This window comes from Rutidosis leptorrhynchoides, chromosome 3 (assembly GCF_046630445.1).
Source record: "Rutidosis leptorrhynchoides isolate AG116_Rl617_1_P2 chromosome 3, CSIRO_AGI_Rlap_v1, whole genome shotgun sequence".
NCBI lineage: Eukaryota > Viridiplantae > Streptophyta > Magnoliopsida > Asterales > Asteraceae > Rutidosis > Rutidosis leptorrhynchoides.
In genome coordinates, this window is record NC_092335.1 from 484,951,625 (window position 1) to 484,978,002 (window position 26,378).

The window sequence follows — 26,378 nt, forward strand, 5'->3', positions numbered from 1 at the left end:
TCACATTTATCAAAGCCAAAATTTGAAATTTGAAATGAAATATTTCTCTCCATAAAATCAAATGTTTATGTTTAGATCTATAACTAGTTGTTTTCCCTTGCGTTGCGCCGGATTTGTTAGTTGGGAGTAAGCGTTTATGTATTGTGTTTGTTCAGAAGGAGTATGTAACTATTTACTATTTATTACATTAGGATGGTGCATCAAAAAGTGGGAATCGCATCCCCTGGTAGTGTAGCAGTCTACTTTATTTTAGTTACATATAAAGCATTTTTGTCAAAAGATGATGTCAAAATATGTTGTAGTCAAAAGATACTGCTTCTACTGAACTATTCCTTTTTCTTCTTGGATTGGATGGTGGTAGTATCTGCAGGTATTTAAAATTGTTGTAAGTATGGTGTTTTTTGATTCGTTTTTTTGAAGTGAACTGTAAATTTTTTTAGAAAGGACAAAAGACAGAAAGTTACCTTCATTTTGGAATAGTTTCTTTTTGGTGTTGCGTGTTGTTGGTAGTGCGGTTTCTTCTGTTGGTGTTGATGTATCTTTTAGGGACAATTGCGGAGGCTCTGATATAAGAAAGTGGATGTTAGTATGTGAAGATAGGTTGTTTTACTTTGTTGATAGTAGTTTTTTTTACCTGATGGTGGTGGTGTGTAGACATTGTGGGTGTCTGCATTTGATGTATTAATGATACCTTCGCCAAAGAACTCGTTGTTTGATGATCTGGAGTTGGGATTGAGCCGGAGCTGAAATAGGTGTGTTTGTTTCTCGATAGCTTTAAGTGGAGGTGGGATCTGTTTCCGATTTTTATATCCCATGTCTAACACTAATTGCCTGCAGCTATAGCCGACTAAAGAATCTCCTTTGTTGTGCAAAAAAGTGACACCTGCTGTTGTGTTGCCGTCCGTTACAATAACTCTGAATGAGTAACTGTAGAAGTTTTTGTTATTTTAAATTTTGTTGGTTGGTGTTAAAATGGTTTGACAAAAGTATAGTGGTTTGGAGATTACCTGTATAGTGGTTCTGTTGGTGTTCCGTCTGTAACGCATAGCATTGGTTTGTCTACTTCGTCAGCCACTTTGGCCCTACACGTTGGACATCCTAAGTAAAACCATGGTTTTGTATAGTCGATTCTTTCTATTGTACATTCGCAGATGAAAGTGCGGAGCTGAAATTTATAAAGAGAAGTTAAAAAAAATTTCATTTATTATGTATATTAACTTGTTATTTATTGTTTGCATACCCTGTCGTTGAGAAGGTTCATGGTTATTAATTTTGTAAGAGTTTGTGTGCTGTTGTTTTCGATTGATAATGGTTGTTCTACTACTTCTTGTTGTTTGTATCTGCATATGAGTTTATAAACATATTAACAATATGTAAACAGTTTTAAGTATGTGTGTTTATGTGGTTTTGTTAGTTTCATGATAAAATGGAGAAATTGAAATTAAAATGGAAGCTTACTCTTCTACTATCTGATGATATTCGCTGATGTCTGGATTGAAGTAGTAGTGTGTTGCTTCCGTTCCTTTAAGTTGCAGCTGGTCTGAAAAAGTTAAGAAGATTTTCATTGTTAATTTTCTATTTTTTAAGTTTTCCGTGTAGGCTGAAGTGTTTTTTTTTTTTTTTTTTTTTTTTTTTTTAAGATTATTATACTTGAATAATAGGTTGCCCAACATGAGCTGACTGCAATTATTACTGGTTTCTTGCTGTTGTTGTAGGTGGTAACATCAAAATTTCTTCCTTGTTCGTTCCATAGTAAGAAAGGAATAATTTGGTTCCTGAAGTTACGTAATTAGTTTAGTTAGTAAATAATGTAAAATTTGTATTTATGTTAATAGTTTGTGGTTTGTAAATAATTTACCTTTGGTTTATTATGTTGATGATTCGTTTTCTAGCCTGGAATTCCCCAACGTGATGTACACGACCTATGTAATCTTAAGTGGTGAAGGTTTTTAGTGTATGTTTGTGTATATTTTGTGGTAAAGTGTATAAGTAATGTAAAGTACCTGTTAGGATGGGAATTCTGTCTTTAGCTCGATCTTGTACGGTTTCGTAGTCAACAAAGTTGAAGTGGTGGCTTGGAAATCCCTCTGATGGAATTGTTTCGAATTTGGTGTATGAACCTATGTGTATAGTTGTTGCAGTGGGTAATGTTCGTTGCCAGTTTTCAGTATTCTTACAGGTAAAATCGTATATTTTGTATGTGGCGTTTAGTTGGAGGGTTTTGCTGAGAGTTCGATATTCTTTGTAGTTCACGTTTCCTTGAATGGCATCTCCCTGTAATAATTTTATAAGATATATATATATATATATATATATATATATATATATATATATATATATATATATATATATATATATATATATATATGCGGGTGTGGAAATATGTTTCTATCCAGGTTCTGTAAACTTTTACTTCCAAGATTTGATTTATTTCTCCTGGAGTTAAATCTTTTATTGTTGTAATTTCAGATATGCTGTACGAATAAAAGTTAAAATTAAATCGAAGTTATTCTGTTTAAGAGTGGAAGGATGATAAGTTGTACAAACCTTGAGGAAGAGCTAGACATGTTTTGATGCTCCTTTTTTGTTTGAAATTGCTGTAATAGGGTTTATTTATTAAAGGTAAGTCATTATATGATATTCAAACAATAATAGTGCAAGTGTTGAGTTGGTGACGAATATTAATAAATTTATACAACTAATTAAGTTAAAGATTTAGGTTTGGAAGTTACCTTTTGCAGTTGTTTGTAGCTTTATCTTCTCTTTGGGGGGAAGGGTTAGGGTTTGGAACGATGTATTGTGATACAGATATAAGATGATGTGGTGTAACAGGTGTCTTTATTTGCCTAATTATTGTTTTGGGCCTTTTTTTTTATTCTTTATATTTTTCCTTTTTTGTCTGTGTGGGCTTTGTTTACATTACTTATTGGGCTCAATGTTGTTGTTTATTTATAAGTTAAGAACAGTTTTGTAGATGGTGCTTCAGTTTTAGTATAAACGTCTGTTATTTTCTATTTATTTATATATATTAGGTCAACTTATTTATATGTAACGTAAGTAATGGTAATTTTTTAATTAATCGACAGAGACATTAATTATTGTTTATTTAAAAAAAAGGAGGGCTTTGTTTACATTACTTATTGGGCCCAATGTTGTTGTTTATTTATAAGTTAAGAACAGTTTTGTAGATGGTGCTTCAGTTTTAGTATAAACGTCTGTTATTTTCTATTTATTTATATATATTAGGTCAACTTATTTATAAGTAACGTAAGTAATGGTAATTATTTAATTAATTGACAGAGACATTAATTATTGTTTATTTAAAAAAAAGGAGTAAAGTACATGTGTTCATATCAATAATTACATGTTTTAACACCAAATTGTCTTAATGGGGCAAAAGGGTCCAAATGGGTATTGATTTGCTTATATCATTACTTTTTAAAAAGCATAATACTAAGATAAGCAGGAAGTGTAAAGAGAAGTGTAGCAATTGTTATATTCGAGTTGAGTATGCAAATTTGATATTATACATGCTAAGTAATAATATAGTAGATAAGTTATGCAAGTAAAAGGTGTTTTATGAATGAGTTCTTTTCATTAATGATGTACTTTATTACTTGTTCAGGGGTGTTTGACGTGGAGCGGGCAGATATGATCCGTTTAAGATTTGCGTGGAATCGAGTTAAGTTTGGGGTGTGATAAACATGAGCAGAATTGATAGATTTTTTTTCCGACTGTGGTGGCTTTTCTTTTACTAGATCTAATGTTAATGGGTTAAGTTTAACTTGTAGGTGATCAGATCAGATCATTTATATTGCAAGTAATGTACATTGTTAAGCATGTTCAGTTCCAACACTTTGGATATAAACGTAAACGTATATGTAAATATAGTTAGGAAAAAAGAAAATGATTGCAAAACTATTTTTTTTACCGGTGTTGTATTTCTGAATTGCTGTCTTGTAGTCTTGCAGGCTCTGTGTATGTTTTTTTTTTTCATTTACATTATGTTTTTATTATATCTTTAGCTAATATTAGAAAAGTATCAAAAAGATAAAAAAAAATAAAAAAAAAAAAAATAAAAAAATAAAAAAAATTCTTGCAAAGATACTTGGTACATCATAGTGCAAGTGTTCACGTTAACAATTACATAATTTGAGACTAAAATGCTGTAATGGGTCAAAAGGGTCCAAATGGGTATTGATTCGTTTGTAATTTGATAGCGTCGTAGCAACTGTCCTTACTTTTTAAAACCAACAGTAGCATATGCACAAAACATTAAGATAAAGAGAAAGTGTAAAGGAAAGTGTACCAATTGTTATATTCAAAGCAAGCATCGAAATTTGATATTATGGTAAGTAATCTTGTTTGATTACTGATCTTTTTCCTTTTGTTTCAACCATGCATATTCTGGATGCTGCTATTTTGCAGGCTGTTTGTACATGGGGTTTTTTTTTTTTAAATAAGTATGAGATTACCATATTAAGTATTAGACAACTTTTAGTAATTAATAGTAGAAAATATCATTTATTTTGGTGAATGTTGTAATGACCCGGACTTTTTCGATCGATCTATACTTATAAGATTGATATTTACATAAATTAAACTTTACCAACATGATAAGCAACCCAAATTGTTGAGACTTATGTTTTTGAAAAGAGATTTACACAACGTTTGACCGTCTAGTTTGACCGATGATATCACGAACTATATAACATATGATAATTATACGTTTGTGTATATATATGTATATATACATATTTAACATGATCTAAGGATGTTTTAGTATCTCATTTTGTATTAATAACAATAAGTTATAAGTATATTTTGAAACTACTAACTTAAGTTTTCAAAACGATAACTTTAAGTAACGTTTTTGATATAAATACTTATAACCTATAATGTTTATACATATATCGTATATGTAATGTATTTAATCACTTTTTAAGGACTTAAATACATAAAACAATATAAGTATATTCACAAAAGATAACTATATTTGAATCCTCGTTCCGTTTTCACAAGATTTCTATACGTATATTTAGAGTATATGTACTCGTATCATACCTAGCTTCTATACGTATTTACTATTGGTATATACACATCAAATCACCACCAACCAGCCCTTGTTCATGCCTTATGTATAAGGTAACTCTCTTGTTCATGCCTTAAGTATAAGGTAATTACTTTTGTATGATAGTATGACTAATTACACAAAATTACAACATAAATTTTGTCCATGATCTTCATCATTCACGCCACCATCACCACCATATATACTCCATCCATTTTCAATTTTGCTACATCATTTTGCTAGTTAGGAACACACTTTCAAGAGCCTTAAAACCCTTAACTATCTCAGCCCACAACCATGAAGATCTAGCTTCAAAAACATCACTTAATCACCATAAGAAAACCCTTACAAAAACACTTCAAGAATCCTTCCAAGAACACAAGTTTACTTCCAATCTTTCATCCAACTCCACCACTCTTTTGATTCTAGGTTTTTACTTCTCTTTTACAGAAACCTTGTCCAAGTAACTTGAGGTAGTAACTTTGTTCATAACCTTATTCGATTCATATATATATAGTTATCTTATTTTATGGTATAAAATTTTAACAACAAGAACATAGTTTGAATGTTTTCAAACTTGTTTGCAAACTAAATAGATCCTTCTAACTTAACTTTTAAAATACTTCAAGACCTGTAATATATCATAAGGATATGCTAACTTAACAAGGTAAAACTTGGTTTTTCAAAGAACACCTTAAAAACTGAATTTACGTCGTCGGAGTACAACCGGGGGCTGTTTTGGGTTGGATAATTAAAAACCATCTTGAACTGTGAATTGGAGGCTTATTTTCTGGAAAATTGATATTTACTATGAATATGTTAATACATAAAAATTTCATGATTTAACTCAAAGTATAAGTATTTTTAGAAAAATAATCATTTAAGGTTGTTAAATGATGGAAAATGATCAACTTCATAAGTTTCACCAAAGTTTGACCTATGACCTGTGATTTCGAATACAAACTAAGGTATTTACAGTTCATATTCTTAAAGAAGGACTCGATCCAAGGAAGTGGCAAGTTGAACCAACGAAAACGGAGTTGTAACGAAGAAACTATGACTAAAACAAGATCGGATATCCAAAACTAGTTTAGCCACGAAAATAATTGGAGAAAAATTAAATAAATCACATCTTTCTAAAATAACATGATATTTTATATATATGTACTCATAATTTAATTTTATATATTTCAGGATCACCCATAAACTATACGAGAAGATTAATCATAAGATCCCATGATTGTACGCAATACGTCTTCTTGACAATATAGGTACCATGGGTCAAGATTAATCCCGACCAATACAAATATGATGGGGGTTTTATTTATTTCGATGGGGGTTTTATTTATTTATTGAACACCTAAATATGAACCATTAAAATTGAATTGCTAACTACAGACTAAGAAGACATTAAAAGTATTATAAGTATATATACGTGACGATTGTTTAAAATGAAAATATATTGATATATTATATATGGATAGGTTCGTGATATCAACCGGAGACCAAGTCAAAATATATATATCTTCAAGGCAAAAGTGAGTATATAGTCCCACTTTTAAACTCTAAATATTTCGGGATGAGAATACATGTATTTTATGTTTTACGATATGGACACAAGTAACTGAAAAATATATTCTACGTTGAGTTGTACCACTGGCATACTTCCCTGTAGCTTGGTAACTACTATTTACAGCGGTATTGTAAACGCGAATCCTGTTGATAGATCTATCGGGCCTGACAACCCCAACCGGACTGGACGACCAGTATTCAACGGTTGCACAGTACTTCGTTTCGGTGACTACACTTGGTACGGTGTAGTAAGATTTCATAATAAAGGGAATATGCGACGTGATTAAATGTTAAGTATGGTTACCAAGTGCTCAACCACTTAGAATATTTTTATTAAAATGTTTATATATGAAATCTTGTGGTCTATATATATATTGCTGCCGGCATTAAACCTATATCTCACCAACTTTATGTTGACGTTTTAAGCATGTTTATTCTCAGGTGATAACTAAAAGCTTCCGCTGCAACATGTTGAATTTAAGCAAGATCTTGAGTATGCATATTTGTGTCAAAAATTAAACTGCATATCGGAGGATTTGTAATGTAAAATATGTTGGAGGTCGTATTGTTATTATCACATGTAAAGTTTGTAAGTCTAAGATTATCGCTAAACGATAATCCTTATTAAGTTGTTTAAACCTTGTATTTGTAATAAAAGCTATGGTTTGTATTGTAAAAACAAATGCAGTTTTTGAAAAATATCGCATATAGAGGTCAATACCTCGCGATGAAATCATATGTTATTGTATTCGTCCTTATGGTTAAGGTCGGGTTATGACATGTGGTATCAGAGCGGTGGTCTTAGCGAACCAGGTTTGCATTAGTGTGTCTAACTGATAAGTCGTTAGGATACATTAGTAAGTCTGGACTTTGACCGGGTCTGATTTAAAAACCATTGCTTATCATTGTTGGTTAAAATTTATATGTAAATATTATGTAGTACTAATGGGTTAGTTGTTGTGTGATAGATGTCGGGCTCAAAACTTGTTATCACATTCAGCGACTCCGAACCAGAATCTTCAGATGGTGTTCCAGTCATTAACCTATCCGATGACGAAAATAATATCTTTGGGGAAGACTCACAAATTCCGGATGAACCGACTATAGAGAACCCGGAAAGTGAACCCGAGGAGGAAAGTGAACCCGAGGAGGAAAGTGAACCCGAGGAAGAAATACAGGAAATTACAAAAGACAAGTTCGAACTAGAAAAGAAACGAAAGGCTAATGAATTAGAAAATTCAAATCCCGAGTTTAGTGAGGATGATGTGGCACCAACTCCACTAGACACTACCACCCCTATTCCTGCTATTCCTATTCGTTCTATCCCGGCATCCAGTTCTTCAGCTCCACAGCCAAAATATAGGGAGACACCGCCAAAATATAGGCAGACAGCCAAGATAAGCGTTAAGCGATTCTTTGAACCTAAACGTCCTAGAAAATAGACCAAACGATGCGCTGCCGTATTAAACCATGGGATCATATAATGTTTTGTATAATATTATTAGTGTGGTTTGCTTAATGTTCGATGTAAGATAAGCATATGTAAAATAGTGAAGTATGAAATGCAATAATTTTCCATGGTTAAGTATTATTTAGATGGTAGTAATTGGTTCTGTACTAAGCTATTAAGTATGGACATTAACGGGTAGGTACTACCCTAGATATAATTATAAAACGCTAATAAGAAGAAAAGGCTTTTATAATAATACCTGGTTCATATTATTAATAAGCTATAATGTACTGTAAATATACACTACATCTATAATATTCCATGTGAATAATTATTTTATTTTCATTCTTATAGAAGAATATGGCGCGATTGAATCGAATGACGGAACAAGAAGTCGAGGAATTCATCAAACAGCGAGTGAACGACAGAATGTTATGGGTCGAGGCTGCAAGAGCTGCTGTAGTTAACCCAAATCCTCGTGTAGGATGCACCTACAAAACTTTTCAAGCTTGCAAGCCCTCATCATTCAGTGGAACAGAAGGACCGATCGGTTTAACCCGGTGGATAGAAAAGATGGAGACTGTGTTTAAAATCAGTGGTTGTGTTGAAAAGGACATGACCAAGTATGCATCGTGCACTTTACAAGATAGTGCACTCACGTGGTGGAAAAATTATGTGAAGGCTGTAGGAGGAGATGTAGCTTATGATACTCCATGGGAAGAATTCAAAATAATGTTAATCAATGAGTATTGTCCAAGGAACGAGGTTAGGAAGTTGGAAGATGAATTACGAAGCCTGAAGCTTGTTGGTACTGAAATCACCAACTACAATCAGCGATTCATGGAATTAGTTTTGCTATGTCCTGAATTGGTTCCAACCGAAGAACGGAAGATTGAAATGTACAAAGATGGTTTGTCCAAAAAGGTCAAGGCAAATGTTACAGCATCGAAACCTAAGACAATTCATGAAGCTATAACCATGGCAAATGAGCTAATGGATCAGGTCATCATGGATAAGAAAGTATCCAATACTGATGTGAAGGTATCAGGTAACAAAAGAAAGTGGAATGGAAATTATGATCGAGGTAACCAACAACGATCTTTTAAGAAACAAGAAATCACGCAAGGTGCGGGTAGTGGTTTAAGCTTTGGTTACAAAGGACAAAATCCTTTATGTAACCGATGCCACAAACATCACTCTGGCTACTGTAATGTGGTATGCAACAAATGTAATCGAAAGGGTCATCTTGCTGAAGATTGTAGGGCTCTCGTTACAAATACAAATGGTACCAAGACTCCTGCCACCAATGCAAATAGAACTGCTTTGGCTACCATTACTTGTTATGGGTGTGGAAAACAAGGTCACTATAAGAGCCAGTGCCCGAATCCTGAGAAGAATATCGGACCTGCACGTGGGAGAGCATTTATTATTAATGCTAGAGAGGCATGTGAAGACCCGGAGCTTGTTACGGGTACGTTTACCATTAATAACTTATCAGCATCTATTATATTTGATACTGGTGCCGATAGAAGTTACGTGTGTAGAAATTTTTACACTAAATTGAATTGTTCATCATTACCTCTAGATGCTAAGTACATGATTGAGTTAGCTAATGGTAAACTAATTAAAGCCGATAAAATTTGTCGTGATTGTAAAATAAATTTAGCCGGAGAAACGTTTAAAATTGACTTGATACCCGTAGAATTAGGAAGTTTTGATGTAATAGTCGGCATGGACTAGATGTCCAAAGTAGGAGCTGAAGTTGTGTGTGCCAAGAAAGCAATTCGCATTCCTTGTAAGGATAAAATGCCGGTGATGATTTATGGAGAGAAGGGTAACTCAAAGCTAAAACTCATTAGCTGTTTGAAAGCCAAGAAGTGTTTAGAAAAGGGATGTTATGCTATTCTAGCACATGTTAATAAAGTCGAAAAGAAATAAAAAGAGAAGTGCATCAACGACGTGCCTGTGGCAAGAGATTTTCCTGAAGTTTTTCCGGAAGAGTTGCCGGGATTACCTCCATTTAGATCTGTAGAATTTCAAATAGATTTAGTACCAGGAGCTGCACCAGTTGCCCGTGCTCCATATAGACTTGCACCGTCCGAGTTAAAAGAACTTCAGAGTCAGTTAAAAGAATTACTGGATCGTGGATTCATACGACCAAGTACTTCACCGTGGGGAGCTCCGATTCTATTTGTTAAAAAGAAAGATGGATCTTTTAGGATGTGTATAGATTATCGTGAATTAAATAAGTTAACTATCAAAAATCGGTATCCACTACCGAGAATTGACGACTTATTTGATCAACTCCAAGGATCATGTGTGTACTCGAAAATTGACCTAAGATCGGGCTATCATCAATTACGCGTCAAAGAAGAAGATATAATGAAAACTGCTTTTCGGACACGTTACGGTCATTACGAATTTTTGGTCATGCCGTTTGGATTGACGAATGCGCCAGCTGTATTCATGGACCTCATGAATCGAGTTTGTAGTCCATATTTAGATAAGTTTGTTATTGTTTTCATTGATGACATTCTTATCTATTCCAAGAGTGAGCAAGAGCATGAGCAGCATTTAAGGTTAATATTAGAGTTGTTGAGAAAAGAACAGCTATACGCTAAATTTTCTAAGTGTGCTTTCTGGTTGAAAGAAGTGCAATTTCTTGGTCACGTTGTTAGTAGCAAAGGAATTCAGGTTGATCCAGCTAAAATTGAGGCCATTGAAAAATGGGAGACTCCTAAAACACCAATGCAGATACGCCAATTTTTGGGTTTAGCCGGTTATTATAGAAGGTTTATTCAAGATTTTTCCCAAATAGCTAAGCCGTTGACAGCATTAACGCAAAAAGGGAAGAAATACGAATGGACCTCGGAGCAGGAGAACGCATTTCAATTACTGAAGAAGAAGTTAACTACGGCGCCTATTTTATCGTTACCTGAAGGGAACGATGATTTTGAAATATATTGTGACGCTTCGCGACAAGGTTTTGGTTGCGTTCTTATGCAACGAAAGAAATTTATTGCATACGCATCCCGACAATTGAAGATTCACGAGCGGAATTATACGACGCATGATCTAGAACTGGGAGCAGTCGTGTTTGCGTTGAAGATATGGATACACTACTTATATGGGGTTAGATGCACGGTGTTTACTGATCATAAAAGTCTTCAACATATTTTCGATCAGAAACAGCTGAACATGAGGCAACGTAGGTGGGTCGAGCAGATAAACGATTACGATTGTGAGATTCGCTATCATCCCGGGAAAGCGAATGTAGTGGCCGACGCTTTAAGCAGAAAGGAACGAGAACCAATTCGAGTACGAGCAATGAACATAAAAATTCGCATGAATCTCAACTCACAAATCAAAGAGGCTCAACGAGAAGCTCTTACTAAAGAAAACATAGGAAATGAAATAATGAAGAAGTATGGGAAACAACTCATTATGCGGGAAGATGGAATTCGATATTTTGCAAACCGTATTTGGGTACCAAAGTTGGGTGGATTAAGGAAGTTAATATTGAATGAGGCACATAAGACAAGATACTCGATACATCCTGGAGTTGGAAATGTAACATCCCGCCTTTTTCCATTTACTTTTCCGTTATACTAATATGAAGTCCGTTATATGTTTATAACTTCTCCCGTTGATACGCGTTTTAAATTATCTCGTTTAGGTAATTCCCGCACCCGAACGAAAGTTGAGGGACTAAACTTGACAAGGGATCAAACCCTTGACTAGGTCAAAGGGTCAAACCCCTTTCACCCATTCATTATCATCTCCATCTCTCTCTCTTTCTCTCTAGCAAGAACACACACCCATTTACCAAATTTATTCAATCATCATCTAAATTCGATCTAGGAGGCTTACAACAAAATAAACTACATATTTGTGATCCTCTCTTCGTCCTCTACATTTTGATACCAATATCATCAAGTTTGGGTAACATTTCTAAAACTCTAGATTTCTTTAAATTCGTGTTCTTGACTTATAAAGTTGTTAATTAGTGTCTATGGCTCATCGTGATGTCGTGTATGTAATTTGTATGCTCGATTCGTTGTTTTTGGTGTAACTAGTTCATTATGAAAATTTGCTTGCTAAATCTTTGATTTTGAATGATCAAATGTTGTTAGATTGTTAAAGTGCATGTTTTAAAAGTGTTACTAGTATCATTAGCTTCGTTTTGATGTATAGGTTGATTAAAGAAACTCCAAGAACATGATTAGTGATTTTGTGAACTTGGATTAGGGTTTGATAAGCTTTAGATGAACTTTTGATGCACCAAATGCTATGAAATATTGTAGATAAGAATTTTGTTGCAATGTGTGTATGATTACCTTCGAAACGGCATATCATACATGTAAATTGGTTGCCCGAATCATAAAATGCGTTTTAGAACTTGAAACTTTGATTATGAACGTTTAATGCGGTTTTTGGTTGTTGTTAGTGATGAATTGCTTGATGAAATGTGCTTAGTTGTTTTCCTTGTCAAATTACCTTTCTAATGATATAGGTTATGCGTTTTAAGTGTTTTCGGTGCATGAAATGTGTTATATTGTATTTTGGTTCGTGACTTGGACCATTTTTTTTCTGCAAACTGCATGATTCCCAGGTATTGCGCGCCGCGCATTTACCCGTGCGCCACGCAGAATCAGAGATCCCAGATGTTTGCCTTCTTGGTTGAGTTCTGACCAGAAATTGCACTTGGGTGCGCGCCGCGCAACCCAGTGCGCGCCGCGCAAAAGCCCCAGGCCACTCTCTTTTGTTTTTAAATGTCACAAAAATGTTTCCGCTTAACTAAAACTCCGTTTAACATGAAACTTGACTATTAGGCTCTTATATGACTTCTCGTCTTGGGAAAATTGTCGGATACCCGACCCGACCCCGTTGACTTTGACTTTGACCAAGTTTGACTTTTAGTCAAACTTAACCAAACGATTATACAATCGTTCTAACATACTTAACTACTTGTATCGTGCATGAAACTTGACAAATTGATTCACATGCTATATTAATCGAGTCGTAACGAGCCATAGGACTAATTGAACATCTTTGACCAATCGTGACTATCGTTATTGATACAACCTATTTGTTTAGGTCAAGACTAGCATTGTTCTTTGCACACATTTACTTGTTGAAGTACTTTACTACTCGTGCATTCAAGGTGAGATCATAGTCCCACTCTTACTCTTTTTGAACTTACATTTGGGATGAGAAAACATAAACATTTCTTTTACTAAGTGAACACAAGTACAGGAAAACAAACATTCTACATACGAGTTTAGAACAAAATCCTCAATTCGATTATCATTAGTTACACTTGCCGGGTGTAAGCGAGAACTTATGTTGTATGGATCCATATGGGTTTGACAAACCCTCATTCAAACGGTTCGCTACCGTTTACGAATGAAATATATTTTCGAGAAACAGTGTATGTTCTAGCACTAAGTGATGGGGTTCAATGGAAGGAAATGTTAAGCATTGATAATTGGGTGCTCGTGAAACAAACTTTTGGAATGTATTACTATTATTTCATTGATGCAAATCTTGTGGTTCACTTGTACTTACTTACTTAAACCTATGATTTCACCAACGTTTTCGTTGACAGATTTCTATGTTTTTCTCAGGTCCTTGAACGATACATGATACATGCTTCCGCTCATTATTTTGATACTTGCATTGGATGTCGAGTATATATGCATACATGGAGCGTCTTTTGGATATTTTTAAATTGTGTCGCATAAGTTTCATTTGTACTTAAAACTTTGTATCGTAACTTGTGGTGGAACTATTCTTGTAAACTTGAACAACCTTTACATTTGAAATGAATGCGACATTTCTTTTGGTCAAACGTTGTTTTAAAGACTTATGACCACGTAACGGGACCTAAGTAGACGGCGCCGTCAGTGACGATTTGGTCGGGTCGCTACAGATGGTATCAGAGCGTTGGTTGTAGGGATTTAGAGTTCATTGGTGTCAACCTCGAGTCATAGAGTACATTGGTGAGTCTAGACTACAACCGGCATATAGACTTGAAGTAGGAATTACTTGACTACTTGTGCATTTATACTCGAACGCTTCTACTCATATCTACTCTTAGTTCATCTTAATCTCACGTTGTTTAATTTGATTGACGCGCCACCTTGACTATATGAAATGATGTCGAATGCACATATGAATCAGGGTAATATAATTTCCGGGATTATATTACGGTGACTCATATGAACGTTCCGACATTATGACATAAAGAATTTAAGGCGAGTCGAGGAAAAACTTCTCTTTATCTTTATTCTATATCACGGTTAGTATTATTGAGAATACTAATCAATGATATTCTTGTTTCTTGAAGGAACAATGGCTCCTCGTCGTGTACGCCGCAATGAAACTCCCGAACAAGCTCTCGAACGGATGATAGCTACCGCCGTAGATGCGGCCATGGCCGGTCACTCATCCAACAACAATAATAATAACAACCACAACAACAACAACAACAACAATGGAGCCGGAAACTCAAATGAGGGATGCTCCTATAAAGCTTTCATGGGGTGCAAACCTCACACTTTTGATGGAACCGGGGGACCGGTCGTGCTCACCCGATGGTTTGAGCAAACGGAAGCCGTCTTTAGCATAAGCGGTTGTCGGGACCAAGACAAGGTCAAATACTCCACTCACACTTTCTCCGGAATTGCTCTAACATGGTGGAACACCTATGTTCAATCGGTGGGTACCGATGAAGCTCATGCCCTCTCTTGGGCCGATCTAAAGGAAAAGATGATTGTTGAATATTTTCCGCGCGAAGAAACCCGAAATCTTGAGGAAGAACTAAGAGCTTTGAAAGCGGTCGGAAACGATCTTAAAGCTTATAATCAACGCTTCGCCGAACTATCCTTGATGTGTCCTAATCTTGTTAACCCCGAATCTCAAAGGATTGAGCTCTACATGCTCGGTCTTCCAAAAAGCATCAAACAAGGGGTGATGTCATCCAAACCCACTACTCATCAAGCTGCTATGAACATGGCTCGCCAACTAATTGAAACGGTTGACGAAATCGTAGTTCCGGCACCTAAGGCCGAGGATAAATCGGGCGGCAACAAAAGAAAGTGGGAACCCTCCCAATCAAGCAACAACAACTTTGCTAAGAAGCCTTACACCTCCGACGGCAAGAGGGGTTATGCCGGGAACCTACCTCTTTGCAACAAATGCAACAAACATCACTTTGGTGAATGTGGCAAGTTAATTTGCCACCGGTGCCAAGGAGTTGGTCATAAGGCCAACGATTGTAAAAGTGCCACTCCCGTTGCTCGAAAGTGGCCCAATGCACCAAAGACGGGCACTTGTTACGAATGTGGTCAAACAGGTCATTATAGAAATGCATGCCCAAATAAGAAAGATAACCCCAACACGCGCGGCCGAGCTTTCAACATCAACACCGAGGAAGCCCGGGATGACACTGAACTAGTCACGGGTACGTTTCTTCTCAACAATTCTTATGTCTCTTGCTTATTCGATTCAGGTGCCGATAAATGCTTTGTATCCAAGACTTTGACTCATTCTTTTAGCACTCCACCTCTTCCATTAGATACCACTTATACCATTGAAGTGGCTAACGGGAAACTATTAAGTGCCGACACATATTACCGGGGGTGTACGATAAACATTTTGGGTAAGGAATTTGAAATTGATTTGATACCCATGGAACTAGGAAGCTTTGATGTAATAATCGGTATGAATTGGCTAGTCAAAACGAAATCTCACATTCTTTGTGATCTTAACGCAATCCGAATTCCTATCGAGAATGGTGAACCTTTGATCGTCTATGGCGATAAGAGTTGCACCGGACTCAACCTCGTTTCGTGTGTTAAAGTTAGAAAACTACTCCGTAAGGGTTGTTTTGCGATCCTTGCTCACGTTAAGAAAGTCGAGTCCGATGAGAAGCACATCGATGATGTGCCAATTGTTAGTGACTATTCCGATGTATTTCCCGACGAATTGCCGGGTCTTCCGCCTCATCGACCGGTTGAATTCCAAATCGATCTTATTCCGGGAGCCGCACCCGTAGCACGTGCACCATATAGACTCGCTCCATCTGAAATGCAAGAATTGCAAAGTCAAATCCAAGAACTACTTGATCGAGGTTTTATCCAACCTAGCCATTCACCTTGGGGCGCTCCGATTTTGTTTGTTAAAAAGAAAGACGGATCCCTACGAATGTGCATTGATTATCGTGAACTAAATAAATTGACGGTTAAGAACCGATATCCTCTTCCTCGCATCGATGACCTCTTTGATCAACTACAAGGGTCTTGTGTATATTCGAAAATCGATCTCCGCTCGGGTTATCATCAATTGAGGGTTAAGGGGGAAGATGTCTCCAAAACCGCTTTCCGAACTCGTTATGGTAGTTATGAATTCCTTGTCATGCCATTTGGTCTCACTAACGCACCGGCGGTGTTCATGGATCTTATGAACCGCGTGTGCAAACCGTATCTCGATAAATTCGTTATTGTGTTCATCGATGACATATTGATCTATTCTAAAAATGAAGAAGAGCACGAACAACATCTCCGACTTGTGCTTGAACTTTTAAGACAAGAACAACTCTATGCCAAATTCTCCAAGTGTGAATTTTGGTTAAAGGAAGTTCAATTTCTTGGTCATGTTGTAAGTGACCAAGGTATTAAAGTCGATCCAACGAAAATCGAAGCCATTAGCAAATGGGAGACTCCTACTACTCCTACTCACATTCGTCAATTTTTGGGTCTCGCCGGGTACTATCGTAGATTCATCGAAAATTTCTCTTTGGTTGCACGTCCTCTAACCGCATTGACTCACAAGGGAAAGAAATTCATTTGGGCGACCGAACATGAATCCGCATTCCAAATCTTGAAAACGAAGCTAACCACCGCTCCTATCTTGTCACTTCCCGAAGGCAATGATGACTTTGTTGTATATTGCGATGCCTTAAAACATGGTTTTGGATGTGTATTGATGCAACGAACGAAAGTCATTGCTTATGCTTCTCGACAACTCAAAATTCATGAACGAAACTATACGACACATGATCTCGAACTCGGAGACGTTGTCTTTGCACTTAAAATGTGGAGACACTATCTTTATGGAACCAAGAGTACTATCTTCACCGATCACAAAAGCCTTCAACACATTTTCGATCAAAAGCAACTAAACATGAGACAACGAAGGTGGATTGAAACCTTAAACGATTACGATTGAGAGCTTCGTTACCATCCCGGGAAGGCAAATGTAGTAGCCGATGCCTTAAGTCGAAAAGAAAGAGCGGTGCCTCTCCGTGTCCGAGCTTTAAACATCACCATTCACACCAACCTTAATAGCCAAATTCGGGTAGCCCAAGATGAGGCTCTCAAGGATGAAAACATCTCTCTCGAACACTTGAACGTCCTCACCTCTCGATTCGAAGTTAAAGAAACCGGACTCCGATATTTCGCCGGAAGAATTTGGGTGCCTAGTTATGGGGATCTACGAAGCCTTATTTTAGATGAAGCCCATAAGTCACGATACTCGATTCACCCCGGTGCCAATAAGATGTACCACGACCTTAAACAACTATATTGGTGGCCGAACATCAAAAGGGACGTAGCTACTTATGTTTCCAAGTGTTTGACATGTTCCAAAGTCAAAGCCGAACACCAAAGACCGTCCGGACTACTTCAACAACCCGAGATCCCGCAATGGAAGTGGGAAAGGATAACGATGGATTTTATCACCAAGCTACCAAAAACGACGGGCGGTTATAATACCATTTGGGTTATTGTTGACCATCTCACCAAATCCGCACACTTCCTTGCCATGAAAGAAACGGACAAAATGGAGAAACTTGCACAACTTTACATTAAGGAGATCGTAGCCCGACACGGTGTACCTTTATCGATTATCTCCGACCGAGATGGCCGTTTCGTTTCTAGATTTTGGCGTACATTGCAAGAAGCGTTGGGAACGCGTTTAGACATGAGCACCGCATATCATCCTCAAACCGATGGACAAAGCGAACGTACAATTCAAACCTTAGAGGACATGTTACGAGCTTGCGTGGTTGATTTCAGAAAAGCTTGGGACAAGCACTTACCTCTCGCCGAGTTCTCTTACAACAATAGTTATCACGCGAGTATTAAAGCCGCACCTTTTGAAGCGCTATATGGCCGCAAATGTCGTTCACCTCTTTGTTGGGCCGAGGTAGGCGACGTGCAAATCACCGGACCCGAACTCATTCACGAAACCACCGAGAAAATCGTTCAAATCCGAGATAGGCTTAGGACGGCCCGAAGTCGTCAAAAGAGCTATACCGACAAACGACGCAACGATCTTGAATTTCAAGTCGGTGACCGAGTAATGTTAAAAGTCGCGCCTTGGAAGGGTGTAATCCGTTTTGGGAAACGCGGGAAGCTAAATCCGCGGTATATTGGTCCTTTCGAAATCTTGGAGCGTATTGGAACCGTTGCTTATCGTTTAGATCTTCCGCCTCAATTGAACTCCGTTCATCCTACCTTCCATGTATCTAACTTGAAAAAGTGTCTTGCCGAACCCGATATCGTCATCCCTCTCGAAGAACTTACTATTGATGACAAACTTCATTTTGTGGAGGAACCGGTTGAAATTGTGGACACCTCCGTCAAGACATTGAAACAAAGCCGAATCCCGATTGTCAAGGTTCGTTGGAATGCCAAAAGAGGACCCGAGTTTACTTGGGAAAGACAAGATCAAATGCAAAGGAAGTATCCTCATCTATTCGTGAATTCGGAAACGCAAGATCTCGAGGAAGAAACAACGACTACTACGCCTACTTAAATTTCGGGACGAAATTTCTTTTAAGGAGTAGGTAATGTAACATCCCGCCTTTTTCCATTTACTTTTCCGTTATACTAATATGAAGTCCGTTATATGTTTATAACTTCTCCCGTTGATACGCGTTTTAAATTATCTCGTTTAGGTAATTCCCGCACCCGAACGAAAGTTGAGGGACTAAACTTGACAAGGGATCAAACCCTTGACTAGGTCAAAGGGTCAAACCCCTTTCACCCATTCATTATCATCTCCATCTCTCTCTCTTTCTCTCTAGCAAGAACACACACCCATTTACCAAATTTATTCAATCATCATCTAAATTCGATCTAGGAGGCTTACAACAAAACAAACTACATATTTGTGATCCTCTCTTCATCCTCTACATTTTGATACCAATATCATCAAGTTTGGGTAACATTTCTAAAACTCTAGATTTCTTTAAATTCGTGTTCTTGACTTATAAAGTTGTTAATTAGTGTCTATGGCTCATCGTGATGTCGTGTATGTAATTTGTATGCTCGATTCGTTGTTTTTGGTGTAACTAGTTCATTATGAAAATTTGCTTGCTAAATCTTTGATTTTGAATGATCAAATGTTGTTAGATTGTTAAAGTGCATGTTTTAAAAGTGTTACTAGTATCATTAGCTTCGTTTTGATGTATAGGTTGATTAAGGAAACTCCAAGAACATGATTAGTGATTTTGTGAACTTGGATTAGGGTTTGATAAGCTTTAGATGAACTTTTGATGCACCAAATGCTATGAAATATTGTAGATAAGAATTTTGTTGCAATGTGTGTATGATTACCTTCGAAACGGCATATCATACATGTAAATTGGTTGCCCGAATCATAAAATGCGTTTTAGAACTTGAAACTTTGATTATGAACGTTTAATGCGGTTTTTGGTTGTTGTTAGTGATGAATTGCTTGATGAAATGTGCTTAGTTGTTTTCCTTGTCAAATTACCTTTCTAATGATATAGGTTATGCGTTTTAAGTGTTTTCGGTGCATGAAATGTGTTATATTGTATTTTGGTTCGTGACTTGGACCATTTTTTTTCTGCAAACTGCATGATTCCCAGGTATTGCGCGCCGCGCATTTACCCGCGCGCCGCGCAGAATCAGAGATCCCAGATGTTTGCCTTCTTGGTTGAGTTCTGACCAGAAATTGCACTTGGGTGCGCGCCGCGCAACCCAGTGCGCGCCGCGCAAAAGCCCCAGGCCACTCTCTTTTGTTTTTAAATGTCACAAAAATGTTTCCGCTTAACTAAAACTCCGTTTAACATGAAACTTGACTATTAGGCTCTTATATGACTTCTCGTCTTGGGAAAATTGTCGGATACCCGACCCGACCCCGTTGATTTTGACTTTGACCAAGTTTGACTTTTAGTCAAACTTAACCAAACGATTATACAATCGTTCTAACATACTTAACTACTTGTATCGTGCATGAAACTTGACAAATTGATTCACATGCTATATTAATCGAGTCGTAACGAGCCATAGGACTAATTGAACATCTTTGACCAATCGTGACTATCGTTATTGATACAACCTATTTGTTTAGGTCAAGACTAGCATTGTTCTTTGCACACATTTACTTGTTGAAGTACTTTACTACTCGTGCATTCAAGGTGAGATCATAGTCCCACTCTTACTCTTTTTGAACTTACATTTGGGATGAGAAAACATAAACATTTCTTTTACTAAGTGAACACAAGTACAGGAAAACAAACATTCTACATACGAGTTTAGAACAAAATCCTCAATTCGATTATCATTAGTTACACTTGCCGGGTGTAAGCGAGAACTTATGTTGTATGGATCCATATGGGTTTGACAAACCCTCATTCAAACGGTTCGCTACCGTTTACGAATGAAATATATTTTCGAGAAACAGTGTATGTTCTAGCACTAAGTGATGGGGTTCAATGGAAGGAAATGTTAAGCATTGATAATTGGGTGCTCGTGAAACAAACTTTTGGAATGTATTACTATTATTTCATTGAAGCAAATCTTGTGGTTCACTTGTACTTACTTACTTAAACCTATGATTTCACCAACGTTTTCGTTGACAGATTTCTATGTTTTTCTCAGGTCCTTGAATGATACATGATACACGCTTCCGCTCATTATTTTGATACTTGCATTGGATGTCGAGTATATATGCATACATGGAGCGTCTTTTGGATATTTTTAAATTGTGTCGCATAAGTTTCATTTGTACTTAAAACTTTGTATCGTAACTTGTGGTGGAACTATTCTTGTAAACTTGAACAACCTTTACATTTGAAATGAATGCGACATATCTTTTGGTCAAACGTTGTTTTAAAGACTTATGACCACGTAACGGGACCTAAGTAGATGGCGCCGTCAGTGACGATTTGGTCGGGTCGCTACAGGAAAGATGTATCAAGATCTTAAGAGGCATTATTAGGTGGCCTAATTTGAAGACAGACGTTGCAACATATGTTGGGGAATGTTTAACTTGTTCCAAAGTCAAAGCAGAACACCAGAAGCCGTCAGGATTACTTCAACAATCAGAAATCCCAGAATGGAAATGGGATGGTATTACCATGGATTTCATCACAAAATTACCTAAGACTGCCTGGGGTTATGACACCATTTGGGTAATAGTTGATCGTCTCACCAAATCTGCACATTTCTTGCCTATAAAGGAAACGGATAGAATGGAGAAACTATTACGATTATACATAAAGGAAATTGTTTCAAGGCATGGAATACCTATTTCCATTATATCCGATCGTGATAGTAGATTTACATCAAAGTTCTGGCAATCACTACAGGAGGCCATAGGAACTCGTTTGGATATGAGTACCGCATATCATCCGCAAACTGACGGGCAGAGTGAAAGAACAATTCAGACTCTTGAAGACATGCTTAGGGCATGTGTGATCGATTTTGGAAACGGATGGGATAAATATCTACCATTAGCAGAATTCTCGTATAATAATAGTTATCATGCGAGCATTAAAGCTGCACCATTCGAAGCACTGTATAGAAGGAAGTGTAGATCCCCTATCTGTTGGAACGAAGTAGGAGATCGACAATTAACTGGACCCGAGATCATCCATGAAACTACTGAGAAGATAGTGCAAATCAAGGAGAAATTAAAAACAGCCCGTAGTCCCCAAAAGAGCTACGCCGATGTCCGAAGGAAACCATTAGAGTTTTAGATCGGTGACATGGTTATGTTAAAGGTGTCACCTTGGAAAGGTGTAATACGTTTTGGAAAAAGGGGTAAACTAAACCCAAGGTATGTAGGCCCGTTCAAAATTATCGAACGCATCGGACCGGTAGCTTATCGACTCGAGTTACCGCAACAACTCGCCGGAGTACATAATACATTTCACGTCTCGAACCTTAAAAAGTGTCTTGCAAAGGAAGACCTCACCATTCCTCTTGAAGAAATTCAAGTTGACGAGAAACTACAATTCATAGAAGAACCAATCGAGATCATGGACCGTGAAGTTAAACGGCTCAAGCAGAGCAACATACCGATCGTTAAAGTTCGTTGGAATGCACGAAGAGGTCCCGAGTTTACTTGGGAGCGAGATGATCAAATGAAACAAAAATACCCGCATTTGTTTCCCGATGACGCAAAATAGGTACGATTTTAAAATTTCGGGACGAAATTTATTTAACGGGTAGGTACTGTAATGACCCGGACTTTTTCGATCGATCTATACTTATAAGATTAATATTTACATAAATTAAACTTTACCAACATGATAAGCAACCCAAATTGTTGAGACTTGTGTTTTTGAAAAGAGATTTACACAACGTTTGACCGTCTAGTTTGACCGATGATATCACGAACTATATAACATATGATAATTATACGTTTGTGTATATATATGTATATATACATATTTAACATGATCTAAGGATGTTTTAGTATCTCATTTTGTATTAATAACAATAAGTTATAAGTATATTTTGAAACTACTAACTTAAGTTTTCAAAACGATAACTTTAAGTAACGTTTTTGATATAAATACTTATAACCTATAATGTTTATACATATATCGTATATGTAATGTATTTAATCACTTTTTAAGGACTTAAATACATAAAACAATATAAGTATATTCACAAAAGATAACTATATTTGAATCCTCGTTCCGTTTTCACAAGATTTCTATACGTATATTTAGAGTATATGTACTCGTATCATACCTAGCTTCTATACGTATTTACTATTGGTATATACACATCAAATCACCACCAACCAGCCCTTGTTCATGCCTTATGTATAAGGTAACTCTCTTGTTCATGCCTTAAGTATAAGGTAATTACTTTTGTATGATAGTATGACTAATTACACAAAATTACAACATAAATTTTGTCCATGATCTTCATCATTCACGCCACCATCACCACCATATATACTCCATCCATTTTCAATTTTGCTACATCATTTTGCTAGTTAGGAACACACTTTCAAGAGCCTTAAAACCCTTAACTATCTCAGCCCACAACCATGAAGATCTAGCTTCAAAAACATCACTTAATCACCATAAGAAAACCCTTTCAAAAACACTTCAAGAATCCTTCCAAGAACACAAGTTTACTTCCAATCTTTCATCCAACTCCACCACTCTTTTGATTCTAGGTTTTTACTTCTCTTTTACAGAAACCTTGTCCAAGTAACTTGAGGTAGTAACTTTGTTCATAACCTTATTCGATTCATATATATATAGTTATCTTATTTTATGGTATAAAATTTTAACAACAAGAACATAGTTTGAATGTTTTCAAACTTGTTTGCAAACTAAATAGATCCTTCTAACTTAACTTTTAAAATACTTCAAGACCTGTAATATATCATAAGGATATGCTAACTTAACAAGGTAAAACTTGGTTTTTCAAAGAACACCTTAAAAACTGAATTTACGTCGTCGGAGTACAACCGGGGGCTGTTTTGGGTTGGATAATTAAAAACCATCTTGAACTGTGAATTGGAGGCTTATTTTCTGGAAAATTGATATTTACTATGAATATGTTAATACATAAAAATTTCATGATTTAACTCAAAGTATAAGTATTTTTAGAAAAATAATCATTTAAGGTTGTTAAATGATGGAAAATGATCAACTTCATAAGTTTCACCAAAGTTTGACCTATGACCTGTGATTTCGAATACAAACTAAGGTATTTACAGTTCATATTCTTAAAGAAGGACTCGATCCAAGGAAGTGGCAAGTTGAACCAACGAAAACGGAGTTGTAACGAAGAAACTATGACTAAAACAAGATCGGATATCCAAAACTAGTTTAGCCACGAAAATAATTGGAGAAAAATTAAATAAATCACATCTTTCTAAAATAACATGATATTTTATATATATGTACTCATAATTTAATTTTATATATTTCAGGATCACCCATAAACTATACGAGAAGATTAATCATAAGATCCCATGATTGTACGCAATACGTCTTCTTGACAATATAGGTACCATGGGTCAAGATTAATCCCGACCAATACAAATATGATGGGGGTTTTATTTATTTCGATGGGGGTTTTATTTATTTATTGAACACCTAAATATGAACCATTAAAATTGAATTGCTAACTACAGACTAAGAAGACATTAAAAGTATTATAAGTATATATACGTGACGATTGTTTAAAATGAAAATATATTGATATATTATATATGGATAGGTTCGTGATATCAAACGGAGACCAAGTCAAAATATATATATCTTCAAGGCAAAAGTGAGTATATAGTCCCACTTTTAAACTCTAAATATTTCGGGATGAGAATACATGTATTTTATGTTTTACGATATGGACACAAGTAACTGAAAAATATATTCTACGTTGAGTTGTACCACTGGCATACTTCCCTGTAGCTTGGTAACTACTATTTACAGCGGTATTGTAAACGCGAATCCTGTTGATAGATCTATCGGGCCTGACAACCCCAACCGGACTGGACGACCAGTATTCAACGGTTGCACAGTACTTCGTTTCGGTGACTACACTTGGTACGGTGTAGTAAGATTTCATAATAAAGGGAATATGCGACATGATTAAATGTTAAGTATGGTTACCAAGTGCTCAACCACTTAGAATATTTTTATTAAAATGTTTATATATGAAATCTTGTGGTCTATATATATATTGCTGCCGGCATTAAACCTATATCTCACCAACTTTATGTTGACGTTTTAAGCATGTTTATTCTCAGGTGATAACTAAAAGCTTCCGCTGCAACATGTTGAATTTAAGCAAGATCTTGAGTATGCATATTTGTGTCAAAAATAAAACTGCATATCGGAGGATTTGTAATGTAAAATATGTTGGAGGTCGTATTGTTATTATCACATGTAAAGTTTGTAAGTCTAAGATTATCGCTAAACGATAATCCTTATTAAGTTGTTTAAACCTTGTATTTGTAATAAAAGCTATGGTTTGTATTGTAAAAACAAATGCAGTTTTTGAAAAATGTCGCATATAGAGGTCAATACCTCGCGATGAAATCATATGTTATTGTATTCGTCCTTATGGTTAAGGTCGGGTTATGACAAATGTACATTGTCACACAGATTCAGTTGTAACAGTTTGTACATACATATAAATATATATGGTTGTGATTTTTTCGCTTTGACACTATGTGATGCTTGCAACGCATAAGTTATCATAGCAGGCCAAAATTTTAAGTTTGAAAGTACATTTAAAAAAGTGGAAGTAGTATCATATCTGCTGTAGAATGAGAACTGAATTGATGATACAAAATAGAAAGTCTTGTATGATGTGTTGGTTTGAAGCTGTAGTTAAGATGTGTTCAGTTTTCCTGGTATAGAAAAATAGAGGCAGTTAGTATTTCCAAAATGCTCTAAAATGTGTAATGAAGAAGTAATAATTATTGCAGCTTAAATAGTTATTGAAACACAGTTTATAAGAGGTGAAGGTGTCAAAGTAAGTACCTGGTAATCTGTGATCCCGCGTAAGAAATCTTTATATACAATATTTTTCGTAACATTTGGTCCATGATCTTCTTGCTGTTTTATAAGTATTTTTAAACCATCTGGGCTTGTTGCCCTTGATAAAGCGACGTATAGCTGGCCATGACCGAAAACAGGTTTAGGCAAATAGACTCCTATTTTATTTAAAGACTGACCTTGGCTTTTATTGATAGTCATAGCGTATGATACTTTCAAAGGGAATTGTTTTCTTTTTAAAATAAAAGGTAATGCATTTTTTTGTTTGTAATTCAGAACCATTCTTGGTATGAAAGCTTTTTCGCCGATTCTTGTTCCTGTTATGATTTCTCCAGCGACTAAAGTTGGACATAGCTGCTTTACAATCATGCGGGTTCCATTACATAAATCACCTTTAACAGTTACGTTGCGTAACAAAATTACAGGGACGCCTACCTTTAATTGCAGCTCATGTGTTGGATAATTTGGGAAGTTTAATGTATTTAAGTACTCGT

General features: G+C 36.1%; 1 protein-coding gene across 1 annotated transcript; it reads right to left on the reverse strand.

Annotated features, from left to right (window-relative positions):
- Positions 1–208: 208 nt before the first annotated feature.
- On the reverse strand, positions 209–26,253 carry LOC139901732 (uncharacterized). Its single transcript, XM_071884410.1, has 10 exons — positions 25,870–26,253; positions 2,004–2,274; positions 1,859–1,931; positions 1,651–1,775; positions 1,459–1,540; positions 1,241–1,340; positions 1,008–1,165; positions 635–927; positions 465–563; positions 209–364 (listed from the first exon to the last, which is right to left on the reverse strand). Exons 1-10 carry the CDS (start codon positions 26,251–26,253, stop codon positions 327–329), a joined length of 1,623 nt encoding a protein of 540 aa, XP_071740511.1. The 3' UTR covers positions 209–326.
- Positions 26,254–26,378: the final 125 nt, after the last annotated feature.

What these genes read in the sequence shown, in the direction of transcription:
- LOC139901732 (XM_071884410.1), bottom strand. Translation starts at nt 26,253, where the DNA reads ATGATTGTAAAGCAGCTATGTCCAACTTTAGTCGCTGGAGAAATCATA. An exon ending in CAGAATTCCCATCCTAACAG is followed by an intron (nt 1,932 to 2,003) that starts GTACTTTACATT and finishes TCACCACTTAAG; the next exon opens with ATTACATAGGTCGTGTACAT. An exon ending in TTGGGCAACCTATTATTCAA is followed by an intron (nt 1,541 to 1,650) that starts GTATAATAATCT and finishes TAACTTTTTCAG; the next exon opens with ACCAGCTGCAACTTAAAGGA.